Source organism: Sapajus apella, unplaced genomic scaffold, assembly GCF_009761245.1.
Source record: "Sapajus apella isolate SASKATOON/1434 unplaced genomic scaffold, GSC_monkey_1.0 scaffold130, whole genome shotgun sequence".
Classification (NCBI taxonomy): domain Eukaryota; kingdom Metazoa; phylum Chordata; class Mammalia; order Primates; family Cebidae; genus Sapajus; species Sapajus apella.
Window position 1 is genome coordinate 1,071,953 of NW_022437070.1, and position 17,262 is coordinate 1,089,214.

At 57.2% G+C, this 17,262-nt stretch overlaps 1 protein-coding gene across 4 annotated transcripts in view; it reads right to left on the bottom strand.

Moving 5' to 3' along the window:
* The window catches only part of NPAS1 (neuronal PAS domain protein 1), a 25,022-nt gene extending 8,929 nt beyond the window's left edge, over positions 1 to 16,093 (bottom strand). For 2 of the 4 annotated variants that reach the window (XM_032262538.1, XM_032262537.1), the window contains exons 1-6: positions 15,918 to 16,090; positions 14,679 to 14,842; positions 13,978 to 14,213; positions 3,640 to 3,713; positions 3,254 to 3,343; positions 417 to 585 (exon numbers count right to left, since the gene is read on the bottom strand). In XM_032262538.1, the coding sequence (XP_032118429.1) occupies positions 417 to 585; positions 3,254 to 3,343; positions 3,640 to 3,713; positions 13,978 to 14,213; positions 14,679 to 14,800 (691 nt within the window). In that variant the 5' untranslated portion in view covers positions 14,801 to 14,842; positions 15,918 to 16,090. Of the gene's footprint in view, positions 1 to 416; positions 586 to 3,253; positions 3,344 to 3,639; positions 3,714 to 13,977; positions 14,214 to 14,678; positions 14,843 to 15,917 lie in introns of all 4 variants that reach the window. The other 2 variants (XR_004264110.1, XM_032262539.1) reach the window with 2 other exon arrangements.
* Between the last annotated feature and the right edge of the window lie 1,169 nt (positions 16,094 to 17,262).

The following is a 17,262-nucleotide window of genomic DNA, read 5'->3' on the forward strand; positions in this document are numbered from 1 at the left end:
CCCCCCCCCCCCCCCCCCCCCCCCCAGTCCCCAAGTGCTGGGGTTACACTTGCGAGCATCGGAGCCAGGCCCTAATGTAATTATGTAATTACGTATTTGAAGGCACAGCCCCGTGTAGATGCCCAATAAGCCTGCCTTGTAATTAATTTACCTAAGCGTCTCCCAACTCCTTTCAGCAGCCGGGGGTGGGGGGTAGGGGGCGGTCTTTCTGTGGCTCAGATTTTGGGGGAGCTTGGTAGTTTTAAGGAGCCAGCTCTCACCGCCTCAATTTAGACTCCGATTCCTTTTGCAGAGATTCGTTCTACCCAGCTCTAACTTCAGTGCTTTTTGTATAAACGAGGCATGGCTGGAAACAGGACACGCGGCATCTCCTGACCTACCCTCAGACTACATTCTTTGGGGGCCCTTAGAATTACCGATCTCGGGGGTATCCGCAAGCGAAGAGGAAGAGGAAGAGGAGGAAGAGGAGACGGAGGGCGGGGTTGGGGGGCCGGGGGTCGGGGCCCGCAGTCCCAGTTGCTCCAGCACCTCCGAGTGGTCCCCTGGGTGGATGTAGTCGAAGACGCTGCTGCCCGTCATCTCCACCTGCCGGAGAAGGAGGGGAATACAGGGGCGGGTGAGGTGCGCGCGCAGTCACTCGCCCGCCCGCTGGGTTCAGCCTTATTTGCCTGCACGCAGGTGCGCCTCGTGCCAGTGTTTTTTTGTTTTTTTAAGAAAAAAAAAATTACCTTTGAAACGGAAGATACAAACTTAGACTCTTCTCGCTTCATGCCCAGTGATTAGTAAGGATTTCCACCCCCCCCGCCCACTCTATTAAGGGGCTGTGTGAGGGAGTGGGGCGTGGGTGGGAGGTGTCAGAGCCTCCGTTTACCCAACTCCTGCTTACTCACTGCCACCCCCATACAGCAAACAACTGTGCCCTGGCATGAATCACAGGGTGTCCCAGCAGGAATGAGATTCAGGATATAAGCAGTGGTTTTTAAGCTCCTTAAGGAGTTAGAGCTTTTCAATCAGACACTTTTACATTCAATTCTACCTCCTAAATCTCTCTTCCAGCAGTCCTCTCTGCCTCCCTCAGTCCAGGCCCCCATCTTCTCCCCATTGTCTGTCTGCCCCAGCGTCCTCACTGGTTTTCTGACCTGCAGTTCACTCAAAGATGCCTCCGCAAGTTATTGACCTGACTGCCAGGCTGCCGTGACTCCCACTGCCCCTCAGCTTGGGGGCGGGAGGGTCACATGATTCTTTCTGTCCATTATCCCTCTGGGCTCCTCCCCCTCATTAAATCCGCCCCAACCCAGCTTCAAGCCTTTTCTTCTTTTTTGAGACGGAGTTCCGCAGTTTCGCTCTCGTTGCCCAGGCTGAACTGCAATGGCACAATCTTGGCTCACTGCAACCTCCGCCTCCCGGGTTCAAGCGATTCCCCTCCCTCTGCCTCCAGAGTAGCTGGGACTACAGGCATCTGCCACCACACCCGGCTAATTTTGTATTTTTAGTAGAGACCGGGTTTCACCATGTTGGCCAGGCTGGTCTCGAACTCCTGACCTCAGGTGATCCGCCCACTTCGGCCTCTGAAAGTGCTGGGATTACAGGTGTGAGCCACCATGCCCAGCCAAGCCTTTCCTCCACTCTTCCTCCCTCCCCTCCTCTTGTCCAAATTCCCCTCCTTTTGGTGTCTTCCTTCTCCAGGAATCTCACTGAAAAGCCGCTCACAAGTTGCCAATGCACTGAATTTCCCAAATTTCCTATTTGCCAAAAATATTTGTAAAAAGAATCAAAGTTGATAGCAGTTTGTATTGGAGGGACCAGCAAAGTTTAAGGTGCCTTGAGATGCCAGGGCTCCAAGGATGGGGCTTCCAGTAGGTCTTCCTGCCCTCCTTTTTTTTTTTCCTTTTTCTTTTTTTTGAGACGGAGTTTCACTCTTGTTGCCCAGGCTGGAGTGCAGTGGTTCAGTATCAACTCACCGCAACCTCGGCCTCCCAGGTTTAAGTGATTCTTCTGCCTCAGCCTCCCGAGTAGCTGGGATTACAGGCACCTGGCACCACGCCAGGCTAATTTTGTATATATATATATTTTTTTTTTTTTTAGTAGAGGTGGGGGGGGGTTTCTCCATATTGGTCAGGCTGGTTTTGAACTCCCGACCTCAGGCGATCCGCCCATCTCAGCCTCCCAAAGTGTTGGGATTCGGGCGGGAGCCTGGCCATCTGCCCTCCTTTTGGTTACTCATCAGCCTCCACCTGCAGGAGCTGAGGTGAAAACAAAGGCCTGAGGTAACGACAGAAGCGCAAGCCGGCAAACCGATACTAATTGCTCTAAACTTTTATTTTTTGTTTTTGAGGCAGAGTCTTACTTTGTCGTCCAGGTTGGAGTGCAGTGGCTCAGTCACAGCTCACTGCAGCCTGGACCCCATGGGCTCAAGGTCCTCCCACCTCAGCCTCCTGAGTAGCTGGGACAACAGTGTGCCAACATGCCGGGCTCATTTTTCAGTTTTTTGTAGAGATGGCGGGGTTGAGGGCAGAGGGGTGTCTCACTATGTTGCCCAGGCTGGTTCTGAATTCCTGGCTTCAAGTGATCCTCCTGCCTCGGCCTCCCAAAGCGTTGGGATTACAGGCACGAGCCCGCATGCCCAGCCTCTAAACCTTTAAGATTGTTAAGAAACAAGTGTTGGTAAATATGGTGCACCTGGCCCGCCAGTCATTGGCAAACTGATCTTTCAGCAAATCTGCTTTCCTCAGATCCACCTGTGACCTTTTTTTTTTTTTTTTTTTTTTTTTTTGAGCTAGAGTCTCGTTCTGTTGCCCAGGCTGGAGTGCAGTGGCATGATCTCGGCTCACCGCAACCTCCGCCTCCCAGGTTCCAGCAATTCTCCTGCCTCAGCCTCTCGAGTAGCTGGGATTACAGGCACACACCACCATACCCAGCTAATTTTTGTAATTTTAGTAGAGATGGGTTTCACTATGTTGGCCAGGCTGGTCTCAAACTCCTGATCTCATGATCCACCCACCTTGCCCTCCCGAAGTGCTGGGAGTATAGGCGTGAGCCACCGCACCCGGCCCCACCTGTTACTTTAATAGCCCTCCTCTGCCTACGAGGATGAACCATACTGGGTGCCAGGAACACACTTTGGGGGACCACAGAGCTCCCGTCCATTTTTCTTGCTGTGGTGGTGAGGCCAGGAGACAGGAAGGGCATGCATGGGCCAGGCAAGGGAGAGCGTGGCTGAGCCAGTCCAGGAGGTCCACTGGGGGCCCCTTACCTGTGAGAGACCCAGATAGATGGAGACTGTCTCTGAGATGTAGAGGAATTTTCCTTCCTGGTTCAAGGCGAACACAAAGCCATCCAGCGACTAGAGCCGGGAGAGACAGGGAGGGGGAAGGGGAGGACCTGGGGTCCCTCCGTCCAGCGGCCAAGTGGTAAGAGAGGTTCTGAAGCCTGGGTCTCCGCCTCAGGCGGATTGTTCTGGTGGGGGCGGGACTTCAGTGGCCGTCGGAAGGGGCAGGGAGGAGGGGATTTTGAGCATTCGGCTTCCCAGTCCAAGGGACCGCCCCCAACAATGGCTGGATGCTGAAGAGGCTGCTGGTCACCAGAGGTGGCCGCTAGGTGGCAGCAAGGAGCAGCAGGTGGGGACGGGGCCTCACTCACCTGTAAGATGTGTCCTCCCAGGTGCTGCTCGAAGACTTCGGAGACCAGCGCTGTGGGGCCGCGGCGGCCTGGGGCTGGGGCAGAGGGAGAGATGAAGCCAGGGCCTGTTGGTCTGGCTGACCCTGCGCAGGGCAGGGCCCCCGGGAGCCAGTCTACAAGCCTCCCTCTCTTCCCCCAAGGCTTGTAGACAAGCTGGGTATCAGTTCGCCTGTGGAGGAGAGACCTGGGCTGTGGGACACACAGGTGGGTGGGACAGTGAGTGGCAGACTCTGACTCACAGAGAGAGTCTAGGGGGCAGGGGTCATAGAGGGATTCATTCATTCACCCACCTGTTCACTCACCACCTGCTGCGCCAGCATCTTGCACTGGGCACTGCTGGGGGTGCAGCGATGACCCGACAGTCCAGCACCCCTCTCCCTCACTGGGCTCTCACACCAGGGGCAACTGGACAGCAAGCAAGAAACTAACATTCTCTGCTTAGGGAGCCCATAAAAATAAACAAATACAGCCGGGCACGGTGGCTCACGCCTGTAATCCCAGAACTTTGGGAGGCCAAGGTGGGCAGATTACCAGAGGTCAAGAGTTCGAGACCAGCCTGGCTAACATGATGAAACTCCATCTCTACAAAAATACAAAAATTAGCTGGGCATGATGGCAGGTGCCTGTAATCCCAGCTACTCAGGAGGCTAAGGCTGGATAAATTGCTTGAACCCAGGAGGTGGAGGTTGCAGCGAGCCGAGTTAGGTCCATCGCACTGCAGTCTGGGGGGCAGAAAAAGAAGCTTCTTTCCTAAAAAAAAAAAAAAAAAAAAAAAAAGGGGGCCAGGCACGGTGGCTCATGCTTGTGATCCCGGCTAATTTTGTGTTTTTAGTAGAGCCGGGGTTTCTCTATATTGGCCAGGCTAGTCTCCAACTCCTGACCTTGTGATCCACCCACCTTGGCCTCCCAAAGTTCTGGGATTACAGGCATGAACCTCTGCACCCAGCCCCCAAAATATATTTTGTTAAATGGGCAAAGGACTTGAATCAATATTTCTCCAAAGAAGATACACGAAAGGCCGATAAGCCCAAGAAAAGATGCTCAATATCTTAAGTCATTAGGAAAAATAAAATCAAAACCCCGAGACAGCACTCTACACCCACTAGGATGGCTAGCATCAAAAAAAACAGAAAGTTGCCGGGCGCGGTGGCTCAAGCCTGTAATCCCAGCACTTTGGGAGGCCGAGGCGGGTGGATCACGAGGTCAAGAGATCGAGACCATCCTGGTCAACATGGTGAAACCCCGTCTCTACTAAAAATACAAAAAATTAGCTGGGCATGGTGGCGCATGCCTGTAATCCCAGCTACTCAGGAGGCTGAGACAGGAGAATTGCCTGAACCCAGGAGGCGGAGGTTGCGGTGAGCCGAGATCGCGCCATTGCACTCCAGCCTGGGTAACAAGAGCGAAACTCCGTCCCAAAAAAAAAAAAAAAAAAAAAAAAAAAAAACAAAGTGGCGGGGCGCAGTGGCTCACGCCTGTGATCCCAGCACTTTGGAAGGCCAAAGGGGGCGAATTGCCTGAGCTTCAGAGTTTGAGACCCGCCTGGGCAATACTGTGAAACCCCATCTCTACTAGCCGGGTGTGGTGGCATGCACCAGTAGTCCCAGCTACTCAGGAGGGGGAGGCAGGAGAATTGCAAGAACCCAGGAGGCAGAGGTTGCAGTGAGCCGAGACTGCGCCACTGCACTCCAGCCTGGGCGACAGAGCAAGACTCCGTCTCGAAAAAATAAAAAATAAAAAAATAAATACATTTCAAATAAAATAAAATAAAAATACCAAAAATATAAAGAGACGCAGAGACACAGGAAAAGGGTTGTCGAGAGAGACAGAGATGGCAACTGAGACCGAGACGAAGTGAGAGCCGTGCCCCTGCCCATCCCCCCTACAGTCAGGAGCTGGGATCCTGAGCCTTGTGCTGGGGGTAGGCATCGACCTGGCTGTCCCAGAGCCTGTCCCAACCGAGGACCTCTGGGTGACCCTGGCTCTGCAGAGGGCAAACCCTGAGGGAGCTCCAGACCCAGTGCTGGGGGCGGGAGGCCAGGGGACACGCTCGGTGACCTTGAGGATCCCCACGTGCCTGCTTCCTATGGGGCTGAGGGGACAGGTCTCCTGTCAAGCCCCAGTGCTGCCCCTCCCTGGCTGTGTGCCCTGGAACCAGCCTCTCTGCCTCTCTGTGCCTCAGTTTCCTACTCTGTCAATCAGGTTTGCCAGGAGTGGTGACTTCCCAGGCTGGTTACGCATTCAGTTCACTTAACAGACAGAAAGGGCTGGCTGGGGCCTGGCAGCAGCAGATGCTTCGGCACAGAGCCGGGATTGGCATTAATAGTGTGATTACGATTGTTATTACCCCACCATCAAAACACCAGGCAGCGAAACCCCGCCCCTCCCCCACGGGCACACAGCCCCCCCGCCCCCAGCCCCCGAGTGTCTGCACTGAGCCTCCTCCTCCCAGGAGTACCCCACACCCTCCTGGCTGTTCCTCCCTGCCTCCACCTCCGCCTGGAGCTCCAGGAACAATTACTGGGGGGCCGGGGGGGTGATGGGGACCCCCTCCCTCAAGATAGAGCTCGGAACCAGCCGGGTGACAGGCAGGAACAATGCTGCCTGCTAATTGTCGCAATTTTCCCCTGTCATTTTTGCTAATTCCTTCATTTTCCCTCTCCCAGGATCAGCCTGGGTCAGACTGAACCGCTGCAATTAACAACACTAATGGGCATGTTGGGATTGGGGGGTGCGCTGGTGGGGGCTTGGGGACCTGCTGTTCCCCATCCCGGGGCCTAGTCCCCTGTGACGGGGACCCCCAGAGTCTCCTTCTCATCCCTGACGGGTGTGTCTTTTTACCCTCAGCCTCCACCTTCTGATGCCACCAACGTCCCGATGGCTCCCACTGTTCCCTCCTCTCCCTCTCCCCTCAAAATGTCCCCACTCATCTGTCCCCCAAATTCAGTAGCAGGTTTTTCACTCTTTCCACATCCGCCCCTCCCCACGTCCAAAACCCAAACATCACTCATCCATTTAACAAACACTTGCTGTGGGTCTTATCAGAGCCTGTTCCGTGTCCTCAACTCCTGCATGGAAAGGGAACACGGAGGGGCAGAGAGATGGGAGGCCAGGGGCAGAGAGGGGAGGGAGGCCAGGGGCAGAGAGGGGAGGGAGGCCAGGGGCAGAGAGGGGAGGGAGGCCAGGGCAGAGAGGGGAGGGAGGCCAGGGCAGAGAGGGGGACTCAGGAGCAGAGAGAGGGGGACTCCTCAGGGGCAGGGAGAGGGGATGCCAGAGGCAGAGAGAGGGGGATTCCGGGACAGAGAGAGGGGGTATCTGGGGGCAGAGAGGGGGGAACCTGGTGGGAGAGAGAGGAGGGACTTTGTGGCAGGCATGGGTAGACCCAGGAACAGAGAGGAGGGGAAGACCTGGGGGAAGACAGACAGGGGACCCAGGGGCAGAGAGAGGGGGAACTGGGTACAGAGAGTGGAGGGACCCGGGGCAGAGTGGGGGAAACTAGGGGCAGAGGGCAGAAGCCAAGGCCTCTTCCAAGTTCCCAGGTCTCTGCTGTCACCTACCCCTCTGAACTGCCCTGAAGGACTGTGCTGACCCTGAGTCCTGGAGAGGAGAGGCTGGGGCTTCATTACCTGGGAAGTCTGGGACAGGGGTCCCTCATATGCCCCATGGTCAAAGCGCCGCAGGCCTGAGGGCTGCATGGGGGTGGGCATCATGGGGTGGGGCAGTGCCAGGTCACCTCTGCCTTAACTTTCCTCAGCCTCATCTGTAAAATGGGTGTATAGTGATAGAGCTGAATGGGCTAGTGCATACAGTACGTGCCTAACACTGGCAGTCATGCCACCATTCTTTTTTTGTTTTTTTTGAGACACAGTTTCACCCTTGTTGCCCAGGCTGGAGTGCAATGGTGTGATCTCGGCTCACTGCAACCTCCACCTCCTAGGTTCAAGCCTCCCGAGTACCTGAGCCTCCTGAGTACCTGAGACTACAGGCATGCGCCACCACGCCCGGCTAATTTTGTATTTTTAGTAGAGATGGGGTTTCCCCATGTTGGCCAGGCTGGTCTCGATCTCTTGACCTCGTTATCTGTCCACCTCAGCCTCCAAAGTGCTGGGATTACAGGTGTGAGCCACTGCACCTGCCTTTTTTTTTTTTTTTTTAAGATGAAGTCTTGGCCGGGCACAGTGGCTCACGCCTGTAATCCCAGCACTTTGGAGGCCAAGGTGGGTGGATCACGAGGTCAAGAGATCGAGACCATCCTGGCCAACATGGTGAAACCCTCTCTCTACTAAAATACAAAAATTAGCTGGGCATGGTGGCGCACACCTGTAGTCCTAGCTACTTGGAAGGCTGAGGCAGGAGAACTGCTTGAACCCAGGAGGCAAGATGCAGTGAGCTGAGACCGCGCCACTGCACTCCAGACTGGCGCCTGGCAACGGAGCAAGACTCTCTTGAAAAAAAAAAAAAGATGGAGTCTCGCTCTGACACCCAGACTGGAGTGCGGTGGTGCGATCTCAGCTCACTGCAACCTTCCCCTCCCGGGTCAAGTGATTCTCCTGCCTCAGTCTCCTGAGTAGCTGGGATTGCAGGCACACGCCACCACGCCTGGGTAATTTTTGTATCTTTAGTTGAGACGGGGTTTCATCATGTTGGCCAGGCTGGTCTCAAACTCCTGACCTCAGGTGATCCCCCCGCTTCGGCCTCTGACAGTGCCGGGATTACAGGTGTGAGCCCCCGCCCCGGCCACACTATTTTTTCAGCATGACTACAGATAACATGGGGGCCCCTCTGCCTTATCGGGTGGTTCCCTGGAGGCTGCCCTCTGTGTCTCTCACACCCACATGCATTTTAAGCACATCCCAGGGGTTGGACCTGACCATGTCATCTGCATCCCACCACCCATGGCCCCAGCCCAGTCTAGCTGCCCTGCCTGGACCGCCACAGTCTTATCCTCACCAGGCCCACCCTCACCACCTCTGGGGCTCCCCCTCACTGCAGGTAACAGCCAAACCCCTACCACGGCACAAGACGCTGTGTACAGTCTGTGTGACCTGCACCCAGCAAGCTGACCCCCGCCTGCCTCAGGGCATTCGCACCTGCTGTTCCATCTCCTGAGCCACTCTCTTCCAGCTTTTCTCACAGCTGCTCCTACACCTCCTTGGAGTCTCATCGCAAAGGTTACTTCCTTGACCAAGCGCACTGTAATCCCAGCACTTTGGGAGGCTGAGGTGGGCGGATCACCTGAGGTCAGGAGTTCAAGACCAGCTCGGCCAACATGGTGAAACACTGTCTCTATTAAAAATACAAAAACTAGGCCAGGTGCGGTGGCTCGCGCCTGTAATCCCAGCACTTTGGGAGGCCGAGGCAGGTGGATCACGAGGTCAAGAGATCGAGACCATCCTGGTCAACATAGTGAAACCCCGTCTCTACTAAAAATACAAAAAATTAGCTGGGCATGGTGGTGCATGCCTGTAATCCCAGCGACTCAGGAGGCTGAGGCAGGAGAATTGCCTGAACCCAGGAGGCGGAGGTTGCAGTGAGCCGAGATCGCGCCATTGCACTCCAGCCTGGGTAACAAGAGTGAAACTCCGTCTCAAAAAAAATTAAAAAAAAAACAAAAACTAGCTGAGTATGGTGGCACGTGCTTGTAATCCCAGCTACCTGGGAGGTGGGAGAGTGACTTGAACCTGGGAAGCGGAGGTTGCAGTGAGCCGAGACTGCGCCACCGCACTCCAGCCTAGGGGACGGAGCAAGACTCTGTCTCAACACAAAACAAATCAAAAGAAACGTTACTTCCTCAGCGAGGCTGTGCCTGACCTGCGAGCTAAGAAGTCAGCCCTTGGCTGGGCACAGTGCCTCATAGCTGCAATTCCAATACTTTGGGAGGCCAAAGCTGGCAAATCACTTGATCCCAGAAATGTGAGACCAGCAACATGAGGAGACCTCGTCTCTGTGAAAAAATGCAAAAGGTAGTTATGCGTGGTGGTGTGCGCCTGTAGTCACGGCTACTTGGGAGGCTGAAGTGGGAGGCTCTCTTGAGCCTGGTAGGCAGAGGTGGCAGTTAGCCAAGATTGCACCACTGCATTCCAGCCTGGGCGACAGAACAGGACCCTGTCTTAAAAAAATAAAGATGTCACCCTTCCTTCCCTCATCTGCCACAGTCACTCAATAATTTATGAGGCCCTCATTGTGTCCCAGACGCTATTCCAGGCTCAGTAACCAAGGGGCTGTTGGTGAATGACACAAAATAACAAGGTAAATCCAGAGAGTGTCAGATGACAGCAAGTGCTATGTGAAGAAAGAAGGCCGTAAAGGCTGGGCCCGGGGTTCACGCCAGTAATCCCTGCGCTTTTGGGGGCCGAGGCGGGCACATCACCTGAGGTCGAGAGTTCAAGACCAGCCTGGCCAACGTGGAGAAACCCCGTCTCTACTAAAAATATAAAATTAGCTGGGCGTGGTGACGCATGCCTGTAATCCCAGCTGCTCAGGTGCCTGAGGCAGGAGGATCACTTGAACCTGGGAGGCTGAGGTTGCAGTGAGCAGAGATGGCACCAGTGCCCTCCAGCCTGGGGGACAGAGAGAGATGGAGACTCCCACTAAAAACACAAACAAACCAAAAAAAGGCGGTAAAGAAAGAGGGGAGTAGAACCGTGCTGGAGGGTCGGGGTGGTGGTGTCTTATTTATAAGGAGGCCAGGAGAGGCCCCACTGAAGAGCTGACATTTTGAAGGAAAGGAGTTCCTGGTGGTCAGCACAGAGTGTGCAATGGCACTGGGGTAGGAATATGCTTCTCTGAACACGGGCATGAAGGTGAGTGCTGGGGGGCAGGGGTCAGTGAAGGGGTGAGGGGTGAGATGAGAACAGGGAAGGAGGAGGCAGGGGGCTTGCAGGAGGGTCTGCAGGTCCCATCCTTTAGGGCAGAGGCTTGTTCTCTGCTGTGTCACAAGCACCTCAGTTGAGGTCGAAGTGAGCAGATCACCTGAGGTTAGGAGTTCGAGACCAGCCTGGCCAGCATGATGAAACCCTATCTCTACTAAAAATTAGCCAGGCGTGGTAGTACTCGCCTGGAGTCCCAGCTCCTTGGGAGGCTGAGGCAGGAGAATCGCTTGAACCTGGGAGGCGGAGATTGTAGTGAGCCCAGATCACACCACTCCACTCCAGCCTGGGGAACAGCAAGATTCTCTTAAAAAAAAAAAAAAAAAAAAAAAAAGGCTAGGTGAGGTGGCTCATGCCTGTAATCCCAGCACTTTGGGAGGCCAAGGAGGGTGGAATCAGGATTTAAGGTGTCAGGAGTTTGAGACCAGCCTGACCAACATGGTGAAACGCCGTCTCTACTAAAAATACAAAATTAGCCAGGTATGGTGGCACGCGCCTGTAGTCCCAGCTACCCGGGAGGCTGAGGCAGGAGAATTGCTTGAACTCAGGAGGCGGAGGTTATGGTGAGCCAAGATCGCACCACCGCATTCCAGCCTGGGCGACGAGCAACCTCCATCTCAAAAAAAAGAAAGAATAGGGAACGCTGACACGAGGTCCGGGCCGTCTCCTCTCCAGACTCAGAGGCTCAGGGCTAGAGTTGACCTTCTGTTGTCCCATTTTCCAGATGGTAGACTGAGGCCTAGAGAGGCAGAGACCTAAAACTCATCCCTACAAAACCCTGTTGACCTCCAGACCATGTAGGATGGTTGAGAGGCGGCCTTTGGGGCTAGGCCATCTGGGTGTGAATCCCAGCTGTGTGACCTGGGGTAAACAGCTTCACACCTCTGGGCCTCAGGTTTCCACGCTTGTAACTCGGGAAGCATAATCATGCCTCTCTCTGAAAAAGAAAGGTTTTGTGTACAGGGCTCATCACAGGGTCTGACGCATGCATTGCGTACGATGACTATTATTGTTATTATTTTAGGTACTGGGTCTTGCTGTGTCGCCCAGGCTGGAGTGCAGTGGCAGGATCACAGCTCACTGCAGCCTCGATCTCCTCAGCTCAAGCAATCCTCCCACCTCAGCCTCTCCAGTATCAGGGACTGCAGGCAGGCGCCACCAAACCCCGCTAATATTTTTTTATTTTTGTAGGGATTGGGTTTTGCTCTGTTGCCCAGGCTGGTCTCGAACTCCTGGCCTAAAGCGATCCTCCCACCTTGGCCCCCGCCAGAGTGCTGGGATTGCAGACGTGAGCCATGGTGCCCAGCTTATTACTGAGGAGGGCATGGGAGCCCCCTCCCCTTCAGAGAGCATGACGGACAGCGCTCTGCTCTGTGGCTTCAGCTGAAACGCTGTCCTCAGCTCCCCTCTGAACTATGGAAGCAGGTGCTTGGCCTCTTGTTGGGGACCCTGTAGAGCTAGATATGCCCCTGTCCCCCGATTTCCCAATTTGGGGACTATAGGAGTCCACGCAGCGCCAAGCCCACCCACACTTTCCTGACCCTCCTTCCACCCGGCACCGTGGTCGGGGGGTGGGGATCAATTAGGTCCGTGGTCTGCCACGTCAGTGCTGTGACCTCAGCCAGCCCCTGCGCCTCCAAGCCCCGCATGCCCATCCAGGTACTGGGGGCTGGATGCCGCCGGGACTCTCTTAGCCCCCTCTTTCCCTCCCTCCAGCTCGGGGACAATAGGCAAGATGTTTATCCCCCGCCGGCGCACATGTTGTTCGCGGTAATGACAGTAATCAGTGGCGCTAATGCCGCATTCTCTCCGCGCCAGTCAATTCCCCTAATTACCGCCTGGGAAGCCGGATTATTTAAATTTAAATGGTGATTTATTGCGAGCTTAATCAATGCTATTTTCTCTCCCCCCCCTCTTCCCCTGGGACGGGGCAAGGAGGGGAATTGGAGTCCCTCCTACCCCACCCTGAGGACACCCTCTTCTCCTGGAGGGGTGGGGACAGGGTAGGATGGGGTGCCCTGAGACTTCAGATGAACACCACTCACTGCCTTATCGTCATAACCGCAAAGCTGTAACAAACACATAAAACAGAAGTAATAATAACAACGAAAAAACACGCCGATGCCTCAGTAATAAAGTCTGAGTAATAATAAACTCAGATATGTATCTGTATCTTACACAGTTTATATTTTTACATAATCTAGATTATATTGCTTTGCCTATTTCTTTCTGTTTTGAGACGGAGCCTCACTCTGTCACCCAGGCTGGAGTGCAGTGGCCCAATCTCGGCTCACTGCAACCTCTGCATCTCCGGTTCAAGCAATTCTCCTGCCTCAGCCTCCTAAGTAGCTGGGACTACAGGCACGAGCCACCACACCTGGCTAGTTTTTGTATTTTTAGTAGAGATGAGTTTTCACCATGTTGGTCAGGCTGGCCTCGAACTCCCGACTTAAAGTGATCCACCTGCCTCGGTCTCCCAAAGTGCTGGTATTACAGGCGTGAGCCCCCCGCCCGGCCTGCTTTGCTTATTTCTTTATTGCGTTTTGGTCACTAGGATGCCAGCCGCTCCGGGGCAGGGACTTTCATCTAGTTTGTTTCTCCTCCTGGATCCCAGTGCTCAGAAAGGTGCCAGACAGGCAGGAGATGCTCCAGAAGCGGGTCCCCCACCCCTCCTCCCCGCCGAACCCCTCCAGCAGCCCGGCACGGTCACTGCTGATAACAGCATTGGCCGCATATAGGTGGCTTGCTCACAGCTAGGCACTTCCTGGGACTTTGCAAATAGGACCTGCTTGATTCTCTGTTCAGCCCCCTGGGGGAGGTTGGACCGTTTTTTCCCACTTCACGTTAAGGCACAGAGAAGTGAGGTGACCTGCCCGCCGTGGCAAAGCCGGGGGGTGGCTGCGCGGTGACAGGGGCCCCGGGGCTTCTTCCTGAAGCTCCCCAGCTCACCCCCCACACCATCCGGTCTCCCTCTTGCTCCTCCAACTGGGGGCTCAGACTGTATAGTCCTTGCGTCCCTGCTGGGGACCCTCAGGTCGGGATCCAGGGTCTCTTGCCCATTAGTGAACGGGCGGCCCGGACCAGGGTGGGAACCTCTGTGTCCGACCGGCTCATGCAGCTGGGAGTCTCTGGTTGTAATAATGATTCCTTTCCCCTAATAAAAAGACAGGAATAGCATTTAGCAGTGACCCCTAGCACTGCCAGCCCCGTTTAGGGCAGAATGCACGAAGTTTTCCCAACCTCTTACGCCCATTTCACAGTTTAATAAACCGAGGCTTGGAGAGCAGAAGCCACCTGCTAGGGGCACGCAAAGGTCCTGACTGCCTCCAGAGACAAGCAGCTGGGCAAGGGCAGGCGCGCAGCTCAGACCCAGGCTGCGGTGACTCGTCCTGGAGAGCCTGGGCCCCTCGCCCCGCGCATGCGCACTCACCGAGGCCGGCCGGCGGCCCCGCGGCTCTCAGCCCCCAGGGCGGCGCCCCCAGCGCGGCGAACCGGCGCAGGCGGAGGTAGGTGACGCTGAGGCGCACGATGGAAGCCTTGTCCAGCTGGCTCGAGATGGCGCCGGGCAGCGGGAGAAGCTTGGCCAGCTCGAAGAACTCCAGGTTCTCCTTCCCGCGCCGCGAGCGCGCCGCGTTCCGGGACTTCTCCTTGCGCTGAGCCTGCAGGCTGGGCGGGCGGCGCGGAGGAGGTGTCGGCGGGGTTCGGGGGCTTAGGGGCGTGGGAACTGAGGGCGAGCCCCGCCTCCCGGGGCCTTGGGAACCGTTCTGGGGAGTGGATTCCACACCTCTGGAGGTGGGAGCCGAGCGGAGTGTGGATTCTGCACTCCAGCCAAGGGAGTGTCCCAGAACCTCGGGTGTCAATTCTGGGGGGGAAGGAGTAATTCCGGTAGGGTGGGGGAAGATTAAAGATGTTGGGCGTGAATTCTAAGGACCGGGACTTGAAGCAGAACGCAGGGGACCGGGCTCAGGACGGTGGTTAACTCAAGGTAAGACCTTCTAGCCCCAGTGGGCGGGGCCGGGAGCTGGGTGTGAACTGCCCCTTGGGATGGGGACAGAACCTCGGGTGTGAATTGTCCTTGGGGACGCCTCCCCGGGGGCGGGGCCGCGGCCAGGGGGGCGGGGTTTTGCTCACCACGGTCCGGACGGCGCCTTGACCATCAGCCCGGGTAGAAAGTCCCACGGGACGCTGGCGCCGCGGCCTCCCCCGCATTTGACCTCGCTTCCACCGCCACCGCCGGGATAGGGGGCCGCCATCTCCGGGGGGCTCGCTCAGGCGGGCTCCGAGCCCGGTGTCTCCTGCAGCGGGAAACGGCCAGAGGCAGCGCTCAGTGCCCTCGGGAGACCTTCTAGGGAAACTGAGATCCGCGCGGGGCTCAGGGTCCCAGCAAGGAGCTGGGTGTGTGTGGGGGGGGGGGGGGGGGGGGGGGGGGGCTGGATGGTGCCTCAGTTTCCCCTTCTTGGAGGCCTCGGTTCGGAGGCCGCAGCTCCCACCCTGGCCGGTCCGGGCCTGGCGCTCCGGGTGAGGACGTGCCCCGCCGCCGCCTCCCCCGCGCCGCCCGCCAGCGCGCCCGCCTCACGCCCGCGCCGGGCTGGCTCCCGCATACCAATGGGCGCACGCGGCGCGCATACGGATCGGACCGGCCCGCGCGCTGCGTGCCAAGCATGCCCAAGACGGGCGGGGGGCGGGCGCCTCCCGGGCCAGGCACGCACGGCTCCAGGCCCTGGAGCCCCCTGCCCCGGGGACCCGCCCCCCAAGCCCATCCCCAGAGTCCGACTCCCCGGATCTGCAGTGAGCCTGTTCCCCCAGCTAGGCTAAGGAGGCCAGGGCAGAGGGCAGGGACCCCCATCCTGTGTCCTGCCCGGGGATTTCCCCCAGCCCCTCGGGGTGGCGCCACGTGTCCGGGCCGCCACATCCCCACGACCACAACTTCCTCCCTGAAGACCCCGGCGCGCGAGCCCCAGCCCCGGACGCAGTCGCCACAGTCTCTGCCCCAGGACACCCCTAGTATGGACCCGACACGCGGGGCCCAGGTGTCCTGGTCTCCTGATCCCCTAGAACCAGGAACGCTTTCAGTTAGATCTTCATTCCTCCAGGACTAGGCGTTCAGAACACTCCCTTACCCCTGGAAACAGGCCGCCCCCAAACCGCCCCAGCCAGGTGTCCAGATGCCCCAGACCCCCGCGCCGAGGTCTCCCAGCCCTGCGTCTCCTGCAGAGAGAAAGGGCCAGGAACCAAACATCCGTGTGCCCCTTCCCCCAGCCTCAGGATACCCTCGTCCAGACACCCGAGCCCCCAGACACTGGAGTTCCAGCCCCCCATTCCTCCGGACCCAGAAGTCCCCCCTCCTGCCAGCCGGCAAGCTTCCCCTACCCGCAGGACCGCCAGTCCGGTTACTTGGCCGCAGAGCAGGCTCCGGGCGCGGCGTGGGGCCGGCCGGGCGGCTCGGAGGGGCTGCTCCATAGACCCCGAGGCGCGCGGGGCGCAGCGGGACGCGCGGGCTGTGGCGCCCAGCTCTCGGCGCCCACCTCGGCAGCGCAGACTTGGAGACGCGCGGCCAGCACTGGCGGGCGGGGGCGGGGTCTGTCGAAGCCCCGCCCCCATGTCTCATTCCCCCGGCCCCGCCCCGCTCGCCTTTCCCTGGTAGGGGGCCCTGCTACCCTGGGGTCCAAGTTCCCTTGCCCCAACGTAACGTCGGGGGTCAGAATGAGAACCTCGGATCGGAGCTTCCTCACCCCAAGAGGGGAACACTGGAACCCCAGCACTGTCTCTACATCCCTTTGGAAGACAGCTAGTGCTCCAGCAGCCCCTTGGGACAAGTCGGGTACCCTGCACCTGAGCCCGCTGTACGAGACTCAGACGTCAGCGCTCCCTCCAAGAACACAAATTCAAAATTCGAGACCCTCCCTTTCCGGGAGAGAACCCCTGGGTATCAGCACACTCCCGCCACAGGGCTGGGACTTCCCATCGAAGTCCAACCCGCCTTACAAGGCCAGACTTTGGGGTCCGGACCCACTTCTCCCCCGTCAGGGACCAGGATCCAGCTCTCTAAGGAGCTCCAGAGACTAGGATCCTAGGGTCTTATCTCCATCCCGCGCTGCAGGGACCGGAACCCTGACATCCAAGCTCCCCATTAGATCATAAATGGGAACTCAGCGGTTGTAGCACTTCGCACAAAGGACGCGGACCCAGGCGTCCAAGCCAGGCCTTCCCCAGTCTGTTAGGAGATCCTACCGCTCCCCTAGCTCCTTCCCTCCATGCAGCCCCCCACTTCCCGTTCTCAGGGTGCTGCCTGGCATGGGGGTCTCCAGACACTTAAAGGCCTCTACATGACCTCAACATGGAGAATGAGGATGGAGCGGGGGTGGGGGGGGGCACAGTGGTTTACACCTGTAATCCCAGCACCTTGGGAGGCCGAGGCGGGTGGATCATCTGAGGTCAGGAGTTCAAGACAGGCCTGTCTCTACTAAAAATACAAAAATCAGCCGAGTGTGGTGGCAGGCGCCTGTAATCCCAGCTACTCTGGGGGCTGAGGCAGGAGAATCGCTTGAACCCGGGAGGCGGAGGTTGCAGAGCGCAGAGGTGGTGCCATTGCACTCCAGCCTGGGCGACAGGAGAGTCGTCTAAAAAAAAAAAAAAAAAAAAAAGAGGAAGAAAGAAAAAGAAAATAAGAAAATGGAGCAGGGAGTCTTAGAAGAGGCACACAGTCAGGGGCTTG